At 51.8% G+C, this 17,960-nt stretch overlaps 1 protein-coding gene across 3 annotated transcripts; it reads left to right on the top strand.

The window, feature by feature from the left end:
* Window positions 1-1,419: 1,419 nt before the first annotated feature.
* LOC123021766 (zinc finger protein 420-like) lies at window positions 1,420-17,097 on the top strand. Of its 3 annotated transcripts, XM_044426829.1 has the most exons (7): window positions 1,420-1,882; window positions 2,441-2,567; window positions 2,806-2,909; window positions 3,100-3,217; window positions 5,765-7,013; window positions 14,409-14,476; window positions 14,561-17,097. In XM_044426829.1, the coding sequence occupies exons 1-7, from the start codon at window positions 1,433-1,435 to the stop codon at window positions 16,702-16,704; spliced, it is 4,260 nt and encodes a 1,419-aa protein (XP_044282764.1). In that variant the 5' UTR covers window positions 1,420-1,432; the 3' UTR covers window positions 16,705-17,097. The 3 variants fall into 3 exon arrangements, with proteins under 3 accessions (XP_044282764.1, XP_044282762.1, XP_044282763.1); XM_044426827.1 differs by lacking the exons at window positions 1,420-1,882; window positions 2,441-2,567; window positions 2,806-2,909; window positions 3,100-3,217; window positions 5,765-7,013 and adding exons at window positions 9,157-9,218; window positions 11,741-12,218; window positions 12,820-12,949; window positions 13,158-13,261; window positions 13,463-13,580 and having other exon boundaries at window positions 14,000-17,097; XM_044426828.1 differs by lacking the exons at window positions 1,420-1,882; window positions 2,441-2,567; window positions 2,806-2,909; window positions 3,100-3,217; window positions 5,765-7,013 and adding exons at window positions 9,157-9,218; window positions 11,741-12,218; window positions 12,820-12,943; window positions 13,158-13,261; window positions 13,463-13,580 and having other exon boundaries at window positions 14,000-17,097.
* The last annotated feature ends 863 nt before the right edge of the window (window positions 17,098-17,960 follow it).

A 17,960-nucleotide genomic window follows, 5' to 3' on the forward strand; every position in this document is an offset into this window, starting at 1 on the left:
CAAGCAGGTGCTCACCTAGGTCTTGTCTTAGAAAGCCCAGTAACTCTGAGCTTAGAGCAAATTGTTCTCCCACATGATAATTCTGCTGAAGATCTTTGTATTATGGCGTGTTGTGTTGCTCCATAGACTTGCAGAGGGTCAGTAGTCAAAGGAATCCAGGTCTTCTCTCCCAGTTTGGATGTCTTCGGAGTTTCTATTCAAAGAAGTGAAACGCGCAGTGGAGGGGTTCCACCCACCTGGTCCCTGAGGGAAGTGCATGAGGGTCCCTGGAAAGCGCGTGCAGCAAAGGTGCCCATGGGGGTGAGAAGCTATACAGAGAGGGAGGGTGCAGGTCCTACCAACAGCATGTGATCCTAAGGCCACTGGCCCTGGGGGTGGACTGCAGAAGACCCTCGTCTTGTTCCCACTTGAGGAGCAGGACATGGAAGACGAGGAGGCAACGCATGCCTCCTCGTCTTGGGACAAATCTGGGGCCCAGCACTCCATGCACATGGTGGCAAACCAGCTTCCCCAAGGATCCCTCATCAGGATGGGCAGAAGACCTCCTCCTCAACACGCTCCTAAGCAACTGGTGTGTGCAGGCATGCTCCCTTGGGTGAAGGAGTGGAATATGGGCTGCAAAGAGAGTAGCCATGGATGGCCTCCTCTCTCCTGCCTCTGTCCAGTCCCCTGTTAAACCATCCAGGTTGGTGGCTAATATTTGAACACTATCCAGGTTTTCCTCACCTTTTTCTAAATAGAGGATTTCCAGGTGTGGTGGCTGTTCCACATGGGGGACCTGCTCCAGTTCCCTGATCGTTTCTGTTGCTGAACTCTGGTGGACGTAAGGACACCTCTTCCACTGCATAGGTAGCCTGTGGAATTCCCTGCCACAGGAGGCAGTGAGTGGTGGCCCACAGGACAGACACCTTCAGTAGGGATGGGAGGAAGTCAGGGAAGAGGAGGCTAAGCGTGGCTAAGAGGCCTTGTGGTCCTTGCTGGCCACACGCTCAGAGGCAGTACGCTGGGCTGCACCACTTGGTGGACACCATGTGTGGAAGGAGGCTGTTGGACATTCGGGATCCATGTGGGTTTCCCACGGGCCTAGAGGAGTCGAGCCAGAAGGAACCCTGACCCTCAGCACCACCCCCAAGTTCGACCCTGGGGGCTGGCCATGGAGTGAGCCGCATGCTGGAGAGGGTCCCATGGTCTGATCCAAGGTGGGCGTTCTTAATTCCTCACTCAGAGCAAACGAGGATGTGTTTACCTACCAGAGGCGCAGGTGGTGCATATGCTCAAAGTGAGTGGTAACCAAATGCCTGTTTCTTGTGAGTCAGGGCTTTTGGGGCAATGGTTGAAACGGGGTCTTGGGTGGGGTTGGCCACAGGTGCATCTCTGTTTTCCTTCCTCCCTGCAGTCTTTCTTAGCAAAGACCCGGCAACATAGCAAGGAGATGTTGAGAGCAGAAATGGAGAATGGAGTGAAGATGGAAGAACAGGACCTGGCTGGTTCTGAGGCAAGCAATGGCTCCCACGAAATTCTGCAGGGGAGCAGCATGGAGCTTTGGGGAAGAGGCTTGGAGGAGGACGTGGGAGGGAGCAGACCCAGCTCAGACACAACATGCCAGCGCTTCAGGCTGTTGGGCCTCTACCTGGAGGCCGAGGGGCCCCGAGTACTTTGCAGCCGCCTGCACCATCTCTGCCATCAGTGGCTGCGGCCAGAAAGCCACACGAAGGCTCAGCTGCTGGACCAGGTGATCCTGGAGCGGTTCCTGGCCATCCTTCCCCCACGGCTGGAGAACTGGGTGAGGGAGTGCGGAGCGGAGACCAGTGCCCAGGCGGTGGCCCTGGCCGAAGGCGCCCTGCTGAGCCAGGCAGAGGAGGGGAAGCAGGAAGAACAGCAGGTGAGCAATTTTCATCCACTGGACTGAGACTTTTAAACTCGCACCCAGTGGACCAACGTTGATGCTTGTCTCTCAAGGGTGCCCCAGTTGTTGTATCTCTGCCCCAGACAACACCAGGGAGCAATTCTGAATGTCTGGGGCAGGCCCTGTTTGGAGAATCCACAGTCTTGGGTTCATGCGTTTTGCTGCGAAAGAGGAGGGGGTCCTTTTCACGCAGCAACAGAATCCTCCTGGTAGGACAGAAACAGCCTTGCGAAGCACCAAACGGACACGGGGAGTTGCTGAGGATCAGTTACCATCTGAGAGCTTCTCCCTCCCTGCTCTTTTCAGCCTTTCCCTCTGCTGGGGCTGAGCCATCAAGTCCAGCACAGGGATCCTTCCCTTCTCACCTCAGGTCCACTCAGCCTGGGCTTCTGCAGGGCTTGGATGGCAGAGCACCTTGAGGGCAGGCCTGGACTATGTGCCCGCTGGGAAGTTCTGCCGGGCTCTTGCAGCACCACAGTCTCCTTTCCTGATCCCTTCAACCTGCCTTATTTGGGATCCGCAATGCTGTTCCAGGTTCAGCGAATGAGGGAAGAAGCAACCACTGAGTTCCTCGCAGCAGGGAAGGCTCCATCGAATCCCACACTGGGGTGCCTGTCAAGGGGGATCGAGCAGGAGGTGGACAGGGCACGCCTGTCACCAGGTAAGGGTGAGTGGGCCCACTGCAGCCTCGTCCCCATCTCTTGTGTGCCCAAAGTGCCTGAGCTGCTTTAAGCTTCTCTTGAACTTCCTTTGGGTTAGAAGGAAACTCTTCTTAAGGAGCTGCTCGCTAAAAAAAAAAAAAAAGAAGAAGCAGTTTGTTTAGCAATTTTAACAAAGAAACTAAATGACAATGTTCTTCAAGGACACAGTTTCTTTTCTGATCTCTTTCCTGTCCTTAGGAAAGGGAATGGCCTGCAGGGAGGATGGAATGACACTCAGCATTCCCTTGAGGCCTCCTTCGATTTTTGGTGGAATGGAGACACCATCCCTGCATGCAGAAAAGGTTAGGAGAGGCCTGAGCGCCTTTGTTCATTCCCCTGGCCCTAGCAGAATCGGCCCCTTTGCCTTTGCCTCCATCCCAGGAGGAGCATTGGAGGCTCCCGGAATCACTCGTGGAGCCCCAGATCCCACAGGGGAACGTCCCCACCGCCGTCTCCCTGCACTGCGGTGATGAATGATTTCCTCTTTCCCAGGGTGTGACGAGCCTCGAGGAGGTGGCCGTGCATTTCTCGGAGGACGAGTGGGCCCTGCTGGACGCTGGCCAGAGGGCTCTGCACCGGGAGGTCACAGAGGAGATCCTGGCTTCTCTGGGTGAGGAGTGCGGCCCCTCCAGATGGGGCTGCTTCTTTCCCTCCGTGATAGATCCTGGATGGTGAAATTCCTGGCATGGCTTCTATGTACAGGCATTTGTGTGGGTGTCGTTGAGGTCGACTCTGGTATACTCATCCAGGTTAATATTTAGGCTGACTATTCCTTTTCTTCTGAGACACAAGGCAGCACAACCAAACACAAAATTCATCTCAGGCATAGATCCATGGGAAACAGTGACGAAGCCAGCAAGAGCCTAGCCTGGCTGGTGGCTTCAGCAGATGCCAAGCCATCCAGAAGGCCCATCAGAGTCGAATGCCCACTTTCCCATTCCTCAGTCACTCAGCAGCTGGTACAAAATGGCAGGTCTCGCTGTCGATTCTGGCTTCTTGTGATTTACAGATTTTTATTGTCTTCCTTTACCGTTGGGGGACCATGTGGGATGCCTCTGCGGAGACAAACCCATGCACAAGGGCGTGCCTCCTCCCGTATTAATACCGTGTTTCCCTCAAAATAAGACCTATCCCAAAAATAAGACCTAGTACTATTTTTGGTACTTGCTAAAATATAAGACCTATCTCGAAAATAAGACCCAGCTGTGTTTATTCCCAGGGCCAGTGGGGAACATAAACAGCCTTTTTAAACTTTATTTTTTAAGTTAACTATAACTTAATGCACTGTGTGGAGGAAACATGCTTCTGCAGCTCGGAGGGAGCAGTGCCGTATAAGCCGATGCTTCCTCTATAGCGCCAGCTCCTGTCACAGGCGGAGTGATACCAAATGCACTGCGCCTGTGAGGAGTGATAGTGAAAGTGTGCTTCGCTCATTCTGGCCAGCGATTGGTTACCAAATTGCTCTTGAGAAGGTACGGCACCCCTGATTGCCCTGATCACCCTATTCTTAACTTTGCCCTCCACTCCTGTCTTGTAAGTCTTCTACCCATACGGTATTATGGTATGGTACCGTATTTAATGTTAGATTTAAACAGAATATTATTTTGACCCCCAGACAAGATGAGTACAAAAAGAAAGAGCTATTCCGTCGAGTACAAGAAAAGAATCGTAGAGGACTCGTGCGGCAAGAATCTTACCGCTTACTGCAAAGAGAAGAAGTTGGATCTCCGATTGGTCCGAAAATGGCGAGCAGATTACAGTAACCTCAGTCAACAGGTGGAGGTGGGAAATGCTAAGAAGCGCAAGTGTGGATCAGGTCGGCAAACATCCTTTCCAGATTTGGAAGACATCATCTGTGAATGGATTGCTGACAGGAGAGCAAGGACCTTGGTTGTGTGCAGGGCTGATATTCAAGCGTTTGCCCTTGCGATGGCACCCATGTTGGATATATCCCCAGAAGAATTCAAGGCATCCCAACACTGGCTGGATAACTTCCTTCAGCGATACGAACTATCTCTAAGAAGATCGACAACACTGTTCAAGCTGGAAGATGCTGAAGTTGTCAGACGTGCCCTCGTATTCAAGTCCTTTGTGGATGGCATTGACTTTGCTAAATACCAACTCTCCAACATGATTGCCATGGATGAAACCGCAGTGTTTATGGGCCAAGGGTCCCAAGCAACAGTGAATCAGAGGGGTGCCTCGTCGATCTACCTTCCCTCCACTGGTTACGAAAGTGCCCGCATTACCTGTGTCTTGGCAGTTCGTCTGGATGGAAAGAAAGTCACACCGCTCATCATCACTAAGGGCAGGAAAGATCGAATTGAATGCGTTTCAGGCATTTATGTGCTGGAAACCGAAAAAGCCTGGTGCACACAAGCAGTTATAAGGAAGTGGGTCGATTTAATGCTGCCACTCGTTTTGCGAGGTGGCCAAAGAGGCCTGCTAGTCTGGGATTCAGCCAGCACTCACCGCGCTAAAGACATGAAGAACTTCCTTGCAGAGAGAAGAATAGATCAGATAATGATTCCTGCAGGAATGACTGCCTATCTCCACACTCTTGATATTGCAATAAACAAGCCATTCAAGGACCATTTGCACATGGAAATCAATGATTTCATTGAAAATAGAATGGAGAGCAATCAGGGTGGAAACTTTGTGAAGCCTGGTCTGCAAGAGGTTGTGACTTGGGTGAAGAATTCATGGGATAAAATCACTGACAGCGATGTTGCCAGTGCACTACAAGCAGGCTACATGGACAAGACGTGCTCATTTAAGGAGAGCTGTATTGCTAGGCATGAAAGACTGGGGCCAATGGTTCTACAGGAAATGGAGTCACAAGAAAATCAGTCCAGAATTCAGGATTTGGAGAGTTACGACGATGTTCCAGAAGAAGATGGCATGACTGTATTTGAATAAATGTGCGGGATATTTTTGTACATGAATACAAGTAGACTGTTGTACATTAAAAAATAAAATAGAAAAATAAGACCTACCCCAAAAATAAGACCTAGTGTGTTTTTGTGAGCCAAATAATAATAATAATAAGACAGTGTCTTATTTTCGGGGAAACACGGTATTATCCCGCTACTGTAATCAGCAACCCACTGGGTTTTTTTCTGTGCATTAAGGAATATTTCCCTTTTTCTTCTTTCAGCGGATTGCAGGGGGAGCAATAGAAACGGTGTGCACCAAAGACAGGAAACAACACAGAAAGAAAACTGGAAAGATGAGTCCATTTCTTTTGAATGGTCAGGAGGCTGTGATGTTCCAATGGCACAAGCAGCTTCTGAAGGAGGCAGAAGCAGTATTTGCAATGGGGAGAGACAGTGGGAATGCTCCAAGGACATGAGGAGGCATCCGATCCCCGTTTCCAAACAAGAGATAAACGAGGAGAAGAGTTTCATGGGCATGAAATCTGCAAAGGAATTCACTTGCAGGTCAGAGTTTAACACAGAAAAAAGAAGTCAGAAGGAGGAGAAGTGTTACGAATGCTTAGAGTGTGGAAAGTGCTTCACTTGGCCCTGTTATCTTAAGTTGCATCAAAGGACTCACACGGGGGAGAAGCCGCATACATGCTCAGAATGTGGCAAGTGCTTTGCTCGGGTCTCAGTGCTTAACAAACATCGGATAATCCACAGAGAAGAGAAGCCCTTCCAGTGCTCAGTGTGTGGAAAGGGCTTCAGTCAAAAGGCACACTGTAAGGCCCATCAGAACACCCACGCTGGGGAGAAGCCCTACATTTGTTCTGAGTGTGGGAGGAACTTCTTTGATTTCGAAATGCTTAAACAGCATCAAAGAATTCACACCAGGGAGTATCGGCATAAATGTTCAGAGTGTGGAAAGCGCTTCACTCGGCCCTCTCACCTGAAGGTGCATCGAAGGAGTCACACAGGGGAGAAGCCGCATAGATGCTCAGAATGTGGCAAGGGCTTTGCTCGGGTCTCGGGGCTTAGCAAACATGAGATAATTCACAGAGAAGAGAAGCCCTTCCAGTGCCCAGTGTGTGGAAAGGGCTTCAGTCAAAAGGCACACCTTAAGTTCCATCAGAAGACCCACCATGCGGAGAACCCGTACATTTGCTGTGAGTGTGGGAAGAGCTTCCGTGATTTTAAAAAGCTTAAACAACATCAAAGACTTCACACTGGGGAGAATCCGCATAAATGCTTTGAGTGTGGGAAGAGCTTCAGTCGGCCTTTTCACCTTACGGTGCATCAAAGAACTCACACTGGGGAGAAGCCATTTATATGCTCAGAATGTGGAAAGAGCTTCACTCGGAAATCTAGCCTTAATTCACATGTAGTAATTCACACAGGAGAGAAGCCCTTTCAGTGCTCAGTGTGTGGAAAGCGCTTTGCTGGGAAAGCATGTCTTAACAAGCATAAGGTTATTCACACAGGAGAGAAGTCCTTCCAGTGCTCCGTGTGTGGAAAGGGTTTCTGTCAGAAGGGAAACCTTAAGGTCCATCAGAATTCCCTCCACGGGGGGAAGCCCCGCACCTGATCTGAAACTGGGAAGAGCTTCCTTGGTTGCAAAAAGCTCAGAGAGCATAAATGAATTTGCATGAGGGAGAATCAGCATAAATGCTTCCAGTGTGGAAAGGGCTCCATTCAGTCCTCTCCACTTAAGTGGCATCAAAGAATCCAACGGTGAGAAGCCCTTTTGATGCTCAGTCTGTGGAAGGGTTTTGTCGGAACTCAAACCTTAACTCACATGAAGAGTTTCCAGCATCAGAATTCACATGGGAGAAGCCATATAAAGCTGAGAATGTGAAGAAGCTTGCTCAGAAATCACACCTAAATGCTCATAAAGTAATTTACACAAGAGAGAAGGCCTTTCTGGGCTCAGTGTGTGGAAAGAACTTCACTTGGCCCTCTTAGGATAAGTTGGGTCAAAGAATTCATGCAGGGGAGAAGCCTTATGAATACTCAGAATGTGGAAAGAGCTTTGCTTGAAATGCAGGGCTTGACCAAGATAAGATAATTCACATAATATTTCAGTACCTGGTGGGTGCCTGGGGGATTGATTCAGGAGTGCACAGAGCTGATGAGGGTCCCTCCATGAGCCAGCGTCCCTCTAGATTGGAGACTGTCACTAGACTGGGGGTCTTTCTTGAATTCTCGGAGCACTGCGTTTCTTCCTATTCTCGATTCTGTTCCAAAAGTTTCTCATTAAATGTTACACTATTGACTGGCTCATCTCTGTCTCTGCCCTGTGGTGAATGTGGACGAGGCAAGGAGGAGGGGGACGATCCCAGACGTGGGAAGGAGAGTGGTCCCCCTCATTTCCTGTGCATCTCATGGCAGTTGTGAGCATGCCTGGAGAAGCCCCTTCTCCCCAAGGATGGAGACTCCCTTGAAGGTGGCACTCAGAGGCCGGCCCCAGATGTTGCTCATGCTGTCCAGGCAATTTGTGGTTGCAAGAGGCATTGCGAAATGTGATCCCAAGTGAGCCGAGCTGTCCAAGAGGAAGCGCAGGATGAAGACTGCACTGCTGGCCACCTCCTTCCACACAAGGTCCAACTGCACATGGCAGGAAAGAGGCTTGTGCAGGGTTGGGGCTCAATTCCGGGAAAGTGTCCTCTGAATGGTGGGCCGGCCAGCCAGCCAGGGACTTGCGGCCCGGGCTGTGGGGGAACCAGGCTCCTGGGGGGAGGGCACGGGGGGGGGGGGAGTCGCAGCCCCTGCAGCTCCTTTCCCTCCAGGCACAGCGCAGCCGCAGCAGCCACCCACCCCACGGGCTGCCCCGTGCGGGGCATTTCTTAGCCAGGATCTCTCCATGCTGCCCCCTCCTCCAGGGCCGCCTGCATTTCCCACGCTCTTCGCAGCTTTGCCGGGTGTCCGACTCCGGAGCAAGGCGGCCTGCCAGGGACTTGCAAGCCACACGCCTCTTCCTTGCAGGCGGTGGGTGCCGCTGCCCGCGGGGTCTGCAGGACCGGCTTGGCCCGGCCCCGCATCGGCCCAGCAGGGAAGGGCCTTCCGAGCACTCGGAGCACCGGCCCCTCCGCTCTTGGCCCCGGCAGAGCGCCCGAAGGGGCCCCCGGTCCTGCCCCCTCGGCCAGGCCAGGCCAGGACCCGCGGCCCGTGCCCAGCGCTCCAGCCTCGGCGTGCGGCAGGCGCGCTTCCCTCGCGGTGGCCCGTGCCGGGGCCGCGCAGGGCTCGGGGAGCTGCTCCCTTCCCGCCCGGGAGGCCGAGGCTCCCCTGCAGCGGAGCGGCTCCCCCGCCGGGGTCGCGGCTCCCCTTCCGCACTGGCCCCGCGGGGAAGCGGCACTCGGGAGGACGTGCCCAGCCGGGACCGCGCTCGCCTGGGCGGCCGCAGCCGAACCGGCTGGGGGGAGGGAGGCGGGGCGCCGGCGGAGGCGGCGGAGATGCGAGGGAAGGGTTAAGGCGAGGGAGAGGCGCGTTCCTAGAGGGGAATGAAAGCGCCCCGGTTCCCAAGACCACCGGGCAGCGCTCCCAGCAACCGTCGCTCGCAATGCGCAGGCGCGGCTCCCATCAGTGGGGAGGCGGTGCCCCTGGCGGGGTCCCGGGAAGGCGCGCGCGCGAAAGGCCCCTGCGGGGGACCCTCCCCTTCGCCCCCCGCGGGCATCCCGGCCGGGGAGCAGGAACGCGGTACGTGGGGCCGGAGGGGAGGCCGTGGGGGTCCCGCTCCAGTGGGGAGACGGGGGGGGGAGGCCACTCCCTGTCCCGCGACCCCAGGCGGCTGCCCCGGGAGGCCTGCAGGGCGCCCCTCGAGCGGCCCCCGCGGGTAACCGGCCCGGGCGAAGCCGGGGGAGGGCAGAGCCCGAGCCCGAGCCCGAGCCGGGGGGTGGGGGACGCGGTGCAGCGCTTCTCCTCCCGGTGCCTCGAAGCCGGCGGGATTCCCGCCAAGGAAGCGGCGGGCGGCTGGCCCCCCAGGGCTGGTGCAGGCGGGGAAGCGGGGGGCCCGTGGCTGCCGGTCCGGCTGGCCCTTCGCTTCCCGCGGCGAGGGAGGCAGCATGCTCCTGTGCGCCGCCTGGCGGGGGCCCTGGGTGGAAGTAGCCTCCTTGGCTTCACCCTAAAAAAAGGGTCAAACTTTATTCTAAGCCGGAAACCATCTGAAACATTTGAAGAGAAAATTCTACTCCGGCGCTCGCCTCCCACTCCTGGTATCTTCCTGCCCCTTCCCACAGAAACCGATCTCTTATGGAGACATACCTAAACACAGCATTTTTCTCTTCTCCTAACCAGATACAATAAATCAGCAATCACAGAAAGTTCCCATGCACCCATTACATAATGTAACCATCTGGCCAAGCAGGGAATCACCTAAGTCTTTTCTTAGAAAGCCCAGCAACTCTGTGTTCGGAGTCTTTCCCTCTCCCATGTGATAATTCTGCTGGGATCTTTGTGTTATGGCATGTTGTGTTGCTCCATAGACGTACAGAAGGTCAGTAGTGAAAGGAATCCAGGCCTTCCCTCCCGGTTTAGATGTCTTTGAGGTTTCTATTGAATGATGTCCCACGTGCAGTGCAGGAGTGCTGCTTCCATCAGGGACCAGGTGGGTGGAGGTGTAGGAGGGTCCCTGGAAAGTAGGTGTAGGAAAGGTGCCCATTGAAATGAGAACCTTTTAGGAGAGAGGAGGGCAGTCCCTATGAGCACCATGCGATCCCAAGGCCACTGCCCCGAGGGAACTCTGCAGAAGACCCTTGTCCTGCTCCTCCAAGGAAGACTTGACCCAGGGAAAGCCAGGAAAACTGTGAGACCCTGGAGGAGAAAGTCCCTTGCCCGGGGGAGGGGGGGCAGTGGGTCCTCTACTTGCTTCAGAAGTATTTAGCTAGTGGCCCACCCCTTGCATTCCTCTGTGGAAGTTGACCAGAAGCCTGATGGATTAGGTGCAGGAAAGAGAAGCCTGACTGGGGCATTCAAGATGTTGCCTGTGGTGGAGAAATGGGGAGGAAGATCTCTCCCCACTTCCGTTAGTCCAGAATGCAAGAAATCATCCCAGGAAGCTATGAGTGTGAGACAGAACCAAAATTTGGCACTCCACCACACCCACGGAGGCAAACCTGCTTCCCAGAGGATCCATCAAGCAGCATGGGTGCAAGACCTCCTCCTGCCCAGGTTGAAATTTTTTATTTAAATAAAAACATACTACTACTCCTGCCCAGGCTCCTCAGCAACTGGTGTGGGCAGGCATGGCCCCTCTGATCATGGAAGCAGCGCTCAGCTAGCGGGGCAAGCAGCCACCTCCCTCCTGAATCTGTCCAGTCCTCAGTTTAAGCCATCCAAATTGATGGCCAGCAAAACTTCCAGTGGTAACAAATTTGGTATTTCAGCTATAAGTTTTGCCAAGATGGAATTCCTTTTCTCTGTCCTAAGCCTCATCCCAATCAGCTTCATGGGATTATTGGGGTGCCAAGTGTTATGGGAGTGAGACAAAAATGTCTCTCTGTCTTCTTTCTCCATACTGTGCTTTATTTTCAACATCTTGTCCAATCTTTCCTGACTCATCTTTTTCTCAGCTAAACTCCCAGTTGGAGCCATTCCTCATGGGGTACCTGCTTCAGGCCCCTGATTGTTTCTGTTGATGAAACCTTGTTGATCTGAGCTCACATCTTCCAGCGCATAGTTTGCCTAATTCTCTGCCACAGAAAGTCGTGAGTGGTGGCCCACAGTGCAGACACCTTTAACAGGGATATGAGGAAATGGGGAAAGAGGAGGGTTAGAATGGCTACTAGTCCTTTTGGCTCCTTGCTGGCCACACGCTCAGAGGCAGTATGCTGGGGTGCACCACTTGGTGGGGGCCTTGGGTGGAAGGAGGCTGTTGATCACACAGGATCCATGTGGGTTTCCCATGGGCCTAGAAGAGTAGAGCCAAAAGAGACCCCCTGACCCTCAGGACCACCCCCAAGTTCGACCCTGGGGGCTGGCCATGGAGTGAGCCGCATGCTGGAGAGGGTCCCGTGGTCTGATCCAGCGTGGCCCTTCTGAAGTCCTCAGAGAAAATCGAGTGTGCATTTACTTATCAAAAGCACACATGGCTTACGTCCTAGAAGTGAGTGGTAACCCAAGTGCCTGTTTCTTGGGAGTCAGAGATTCTGGGAGGATATTTGAAATAGGGTCCGGGATTACCTTGGCCACCGAGGTATCTGTGTTTTCCTTCCACCCCACAGTTTTTGTCTCAACAAAGAGCTGGCAGTACAGCAGGAGGTCCTTCAAGTCCTGCTGAGAGCAGAAATGGATAGTGGAGTGGAGACAGAAGAACAGGTCTTGGCTGGCTGTGAGGCAGGAAATTACTTCCATGAAATCCCACAAGGAAGCAGTGCAGAGTACTGGGAAAGAGGCGTGCAGGAGGATGTGGGTGGGAGCAGCCAGCCCTTCAGGCAGTCGGGCCTCTACCTGGAGGCTGAGGGGCCCCGAGCAGTTTGCAGCCGCCTGCACCATCTCTGCCGTCTGTGGCTGCGGCCAGAAAGCCACACGAAGGCTCAGCTGCTGGACCATGTGACCCTGGAGCGGTTCCTGGCCATCCTTCCCCCACGGCTGGAGAGCTGGGTGAGGGAGTGCGGAGCGGAGACCAGTGCCCAGGCGGTGGCCCTGGCCGAAGGCGCCCTGCTGAGCCAGGCAGAGGAGGGGCAGCAGGAAGAGCAGCAGGTGAGCACTTTTCCTCCACTGCACTGAGACTTTAGAACCCTCACCCAGTGGCCCAACGTTGATGATTGTCTCGCAAGGGTGCCCCAGTTCTTGTTTCCCTGCCCCATACCACACTATGCAGCAATCCTGAATGTGTGGGGCAGGGTCTCAATCTCCCCACTAGTGGCTGCCCTTTTCCTGCCTCTCTGCCTAGTTGGAGATGTCCCAATTTCAACATGGACAGCAATTCTGAATGTGGGACAGACCCCCTGTGGAGGATCCACGGACACTTCTGTGGGTTTTTCTGTTCCTGAGGAGGAGAGGCTCAGTATGGAAGTGGCAGGAAGAAAGCAACCATCTCTCTCCAGCTGATCGGTTGCAGGAGGCTGTTGTGGCCCTTTGCTTGTACCAGGCTGAGCTCTTAGCCTGATGCACGGATCCTTCCAGGCTCTCCTGATAAAGACGCAGCCTGGGGTGCTGCAGGGTTTTAAGGCAGAACACTCCTAGTAGGAGATCTGAACACCACACCTGCTGGGAAGTTCTGCCTGACACTTGCAGCACCACATTCTCCATTCCTGATCCCCTCAGCCTTCCTTAAATGGAACCCACATTGTTGTTGCAGGTTCAGCGAATGATGGATAAAGTAGCCACAGAAATCCCGGAGGCGGGGAAGGCTGCATCGGATCCCACACTGGGGCTGCTGAGGGGGATCATGCAGGAGGTGGACCAGGAGCCCCCTTCACCAGGTGAGGGTGAGTGGGCCCACTACAGCCTCATCTCCCATCTGCTCTGCCCCAAGTGCCTGAGTTGATTTAGGCTTCTCCTGTGGTGGGAGGGTACCCTTCCCGGGTAGCCACTTCAAAACACGGAAAAGCAGTTTCTTTAGCTATTTGGACAGACAATGATTTTGCAGAAGAAGCTAATAGAGAAAACGGTTTTCAAGAAGGAAGTTTCTTCTAGGAAATGGATCGACCTGCATGGATGATGGAGTAACACTGGGCCTGCCTCCAAGGTCTCTTTCGGCTTGTGGTGGAGTGGGGACACCATCCCTGCATGCAGAAAAGGTAGGAGCGGCCTGAGCGCCTTTGTCGCTCCCCCGGCCCTGGCAGAATCAGCCCCTTTGCCTTTGCTTCTGTCCCAGGAGGAGGACCGGAGGCTTCTGGAATCACTTGTGGAGCTCCAGGTCCCGCAGGGGAACCTCCAACCCCTCCCCCCGCCCCGCCATCTCCCTGAACTGCTGTAATGAACAACCTCCTCTTCCCCAGGGTGTGACGAGCCTCGAGGAGGTGGCCGTGCATTTCTCGGAGGACGAGTGGGCCCTGCTGGACGCTGGCCAGAGGGCTCTGCACCGGGAGGTCACGGAGGAGATCCTGGCTTCTCTGGGTGAGGAATACAGCTCCTCTAGATGGGGCTACTTCTTTCCCTCAGTGATAGATCCTGGAGGGTGAAATTTCAGGCTCAGTTTCTATGTGACAGGCATTTGTGTGAAAGTATTTCTGCTCAACTCTGGTATATCCATTTAAGGTGAGATTTAAGATGCCTAATCTCTTTCTGAGAGATGTAAGAGCGCAGAATCTTTCAGCTTGAGGAGCCTGTTACAGACAACTTGGTCACCTCTCTGTGGCAAAACTAACATGATGCATTTGTATGAACCCACCGCAAAAGTAGGTCCAGGTTAGGAGGCACAAGCCTGCAGGAATGCCCTAAGAGTCTGCCATGATTGCTGGCTTCATATTTTGCGGAGATGTCCAAAAGACCAATCAGAGCTTAATCCCCAGTAATATTTTGCTTTATTCTTTCAGTGGACTGCAGGAGGAGCAACAGTGTGCATCAAGGACAGGAGACAGCAGACAAAGAAAACGGGGAAAATGAGTTCATTTCTTTTGAACAATCAGAATTCTGTGTGGTTCCAATGGCACAAGCACCTTCGAAAGGAAGGAATAGGAATATTCGCAGTGGGGAAAGACAGTGGGAATACTCTGAGGACATGAGGAGGCAACAGATCCAGCTTTCCAGGAAGCAAGATACTGACAAAGAGGGCAAGAGCTTCAGGAGCCTGAAGTCTGAAAAGAAATTCAGTTGTACATCAGACTCTAACATAGAAAAAAGAATTCCCACAGGGGAGAAGACTTATAAGTGCTCTGAGTGGGGCAAGAGTTTCAGTCCTAATGAAAGCCTTCTCTCACATCAAATGGGCCACATAAACAAGAGACCTTACAAGTGTTTAGAGTGCGGAAAGAGTTTTGGTGAGGGCAGCCAGCTTCAAGCACATCAAAAAAGCCACAAGAGAGGAAAGCTGTATAACTTTTTAGATTGTGGAAAGGGCTTCCCTCAGAATTCAAACCTTGTATCTCATGAAATAGTCCATGAAGCCAAAAAATCTCATAAATGCTCCCAGTGTGGAAAGAGCTTCAATGAAAGCATGGGGCTGAAAAGACATCTTAGAATCCACACAGGAGAGAAGCCCTTTCAGTGCTCAGTGTGTGGAAAGAGTTTCAGTCAAAAGACACACCTTAAGGTACATCAGAGAATCCACAAAGGGGAGAAGCCCTTTTTGTGCTCATTCTGTGGAAAGGGTTTCAGTCAAAACATAAACCTTAAGGTACATCAGAGAATTCACAAAGGGGAAAAGCCTTACAATTGCTCTGAATGTGGGAAGAGCTTCATTGATTGCAGAAGGCTTAAACTGCATCAAAGAATTCACACCGGGGAGAAGCCCTATAAATGTTCGGAATGTGGAAGGAACTTTGCTCAAAAATCATACCTTAACTCACATAAAGTAATTCACACAGGAGAGAAGCCCTTTCAGTGCTCAGTGTGTGGAAAAGGTTTCAGTCAAAATGGAAGCCTTAAGGTACATCAGAGAATCCACAAAGGGGAGAAGCCCTACACTTGCTCTGAATGTGGGAAGAGCTTCATTGATGGCAGAAGGCTTAAACATCATCAAATAATTCACACAGGGGAGAAGCCGTTTAAATGCTTTGAGTGTGGAAAGGCTTTTGCTCGAAGTGCAGACGTTAAAATTCATTACAGAATCCACACAGGGCAGATGCCATATAAATGCTCAGAGTGTGGGAAGAGCTTTAGTCGGAGTGCATCTCTTAAAAGCCATCACAGAATTCACACAGGTGAGAAGCCGTATAAATGCTTTGAGTGTGGAAAAACCTTTGCTCGATGTGCTGACATTAAAACCCATCAAAGAATCCACACAGGGCAGAAGCCATATAAATGTTCAGAGTGTGGGAAGAATTTCAGTCGGAGTGCATCTCTTAAAATCCATCACAAAATCCACACTGGGGAGAATTTGCATAAATGCTTAGAGTGCGGAAAGGGCTTCACTTTGCACTATGAACTTAAATTGCATCAAAGAAATCACACAGGTGAGAAGCCATTTAAATGCTCAGAATGTGGGAAGGCCTTCAGTCGAAGCGTGAGTCTTAAATACCATCACAAAATCCACACAGGAGAGAAGCCCTTTCAGTGCTCAGTGTGTGGAAAGGCTTTCATTCAGAAGAGGCACTTCAAGCTGCATCAGAATATACACACAGGGGAGAAGCCATTTCTGTGCTCAGTGTGTGGAAAGGGTTTTTGTCAGAACACACAGCTTACGGTACATCAGAGAATCCACAAAGGGGAGAAGCCCTACACTTGCTCTGAATGTGGGAAGAGCTTCCTTGACTGTGGAAGGCTTAAACATCATCAACGAATTCACTCAGGGGAGAAGCCATATAAATGCTTAGAGTGTGGAAAGAGCTTCACTTGGCACTCTCAGCTTAAGTTGCATCAAAGAATCCACACAGGGGAGAAGCCATTTAAATGCTCAGCATGTGGAAAGAGCTTTGCTCAGAAAGCTCACCTTAACTCTCATGAAAGAATTCACACAGAAGAAAAGCCCTATCAGTGCTCAATGTGTGGAAAGGGTTTCCGTCAAAACACACAACTTAACGTACATCAAAGAATCCACAAAGGGGAGAAGCCCTACACTTGCTCTGAATGTGGGAAGAGCTTCACTGAGTGCAGAACCCTCGAGCAGCATCAAAGAATTCACACAGGGGAGAAACCATATAAATGCTTCGAGTGTGGAAAGGCTTTTAATCAAAATGCATCCCTTCTGAACCATCGAATAATCCACACAGGGGAGAAGCCGTATAAATGCTTAGAATGTGGAAAGAGTTTCAGTCGGAGCATGAACCTTAAGGAACATCAATATATGCACACGGGGGAGAGGCCCTACCATTGCTTCAGTTGTGGGAAGCGTTTTCGTAGTGGCAGGCATCTTATTCAGCACAAAAGAATCCACACAGGGGAGAAGCCCTATGTGTGCTCAGAGTGTGGGAAAAGCTTCTGTCAGAGTTCAGGCCTTAAATATCATCAAAATGTACACACAGGGGAGAAACCCTACAAGTGCTCCGAGTGTGGAAAGTGCTTCAGTCAAAGCACAAACCTGAAAAATCATAAGAAGATTCATACTGGGCTGAAGTGTGTAGGTGTTCAGATTGCAGAATGAGTTTCCAGGATAGTGAAAACATGTATTTTCAGCAAAACCACACACATTGGAGAACTTTTATATGTGTGTAGGGTGAAAAGGCTGCACCCTCAGTTGTCGATACTCCTTTCCCCTCCACTCCTAAAATGGAGTCTACAGTCCTTCAGGGTGCATGTTGTTCATACAGAAACTGTTATGATAATGATTTCTTACTTGCTGGCAAGATCCTCCCATATTCAGTTAGAGGAGGGAACATGCTACGGATGTCCTTTATCACCAGTTCTATTTATCTTTACGTAGGAAATTTTACCCTCACAGAAATAAGACACGGTCCAAAAATCAAAGGCTTGAAAGTAGACGGGGAAATACACAGAATGAAAATTTATGCTGGCGACACAGGACTGACCATTCTAAATCCTCCTCTACCAGCGCCTGCAGTTGTGCTGGAACACCTTGTCACTGCTGTGGTTGCTGCTGTGAACTGCCAGGCTTGGGAACCTGCTGCCGAACTCAGCTCAGCTGCCCTTTGCGGGAGATGCTGTTGGGTGAGACCTGCCAGCATTGGAGGAGCAAGTCGGCCACTTCCACGTCATCCGGCTGCCGCTGGACACAACTTCCGGTATGGGGGCATTTCTTCCCAGCAGTCTCACCGGGACAGCACCAGCCAAAGGGTGTTCAGTTGGTGCCAGTTGGCTGCAGGAGATTTTTGCTTCTGGGTTTAACGGTGAAGGGTTGAGTTGTGACGGATCATGCGAGAGAAGAGCAGATGGGAGCCACCATTGGGGTGGTGCCAGGCAGGGGAAGATATGTGGTGGGGGAGAAACAGGCCACTGTAGGAGAAGAGGAGTCAGGTGCCCTGTTCTGGTCACCCTGCAGTTTAAAGGTACTGGGTATCCATATCTGCCTGCCCTCGGGCCTGTTGGTGCTGCTAATAAATGTGAAGTCAGTTAAAAATTTAACTCCCCTCATCCAGAATTTGATCCTGGATGAGGAGGCTGACCTGGGTGGGAGAGGCAGGTGGATCCCCCTCTCCCCATTATGCCTTCCTGAGTACTTGGTAAAGCACCAACATAACCCAGTGGGATGGGAAGGGCAGGTTGTAATAGTCAATTACAGTGTTTTTCAACCTTTTGTATGGTTGGGGACCAGCAAAAATTAAAAAAAAAGTTATTTCAGGGCCTGCTGAAGCAGAAATGAAAAGCGTTGTCTACATAATATAGTAGTTTGTGTATGAGTTTTTAAATATGGTACCAAAAAAAAATAGAAAATTCTCTAAA

The sequence above is a fragment of the Varanus komodoensis genome, unplaced genomic scaffold, assembly GCF_004798865.1.
Source record: "Varanus komodoensis strain SLA01 unplaced genomic scaffold, ASM479886v1 scaffold186, whole genome shotgun sequence".
Taxonomy (NCBI): Eukaryota; Metazoa; Chordata; class Lepidosauria; order Squamata; family Varanidae; genus Varanus; species Varanus komodoensis.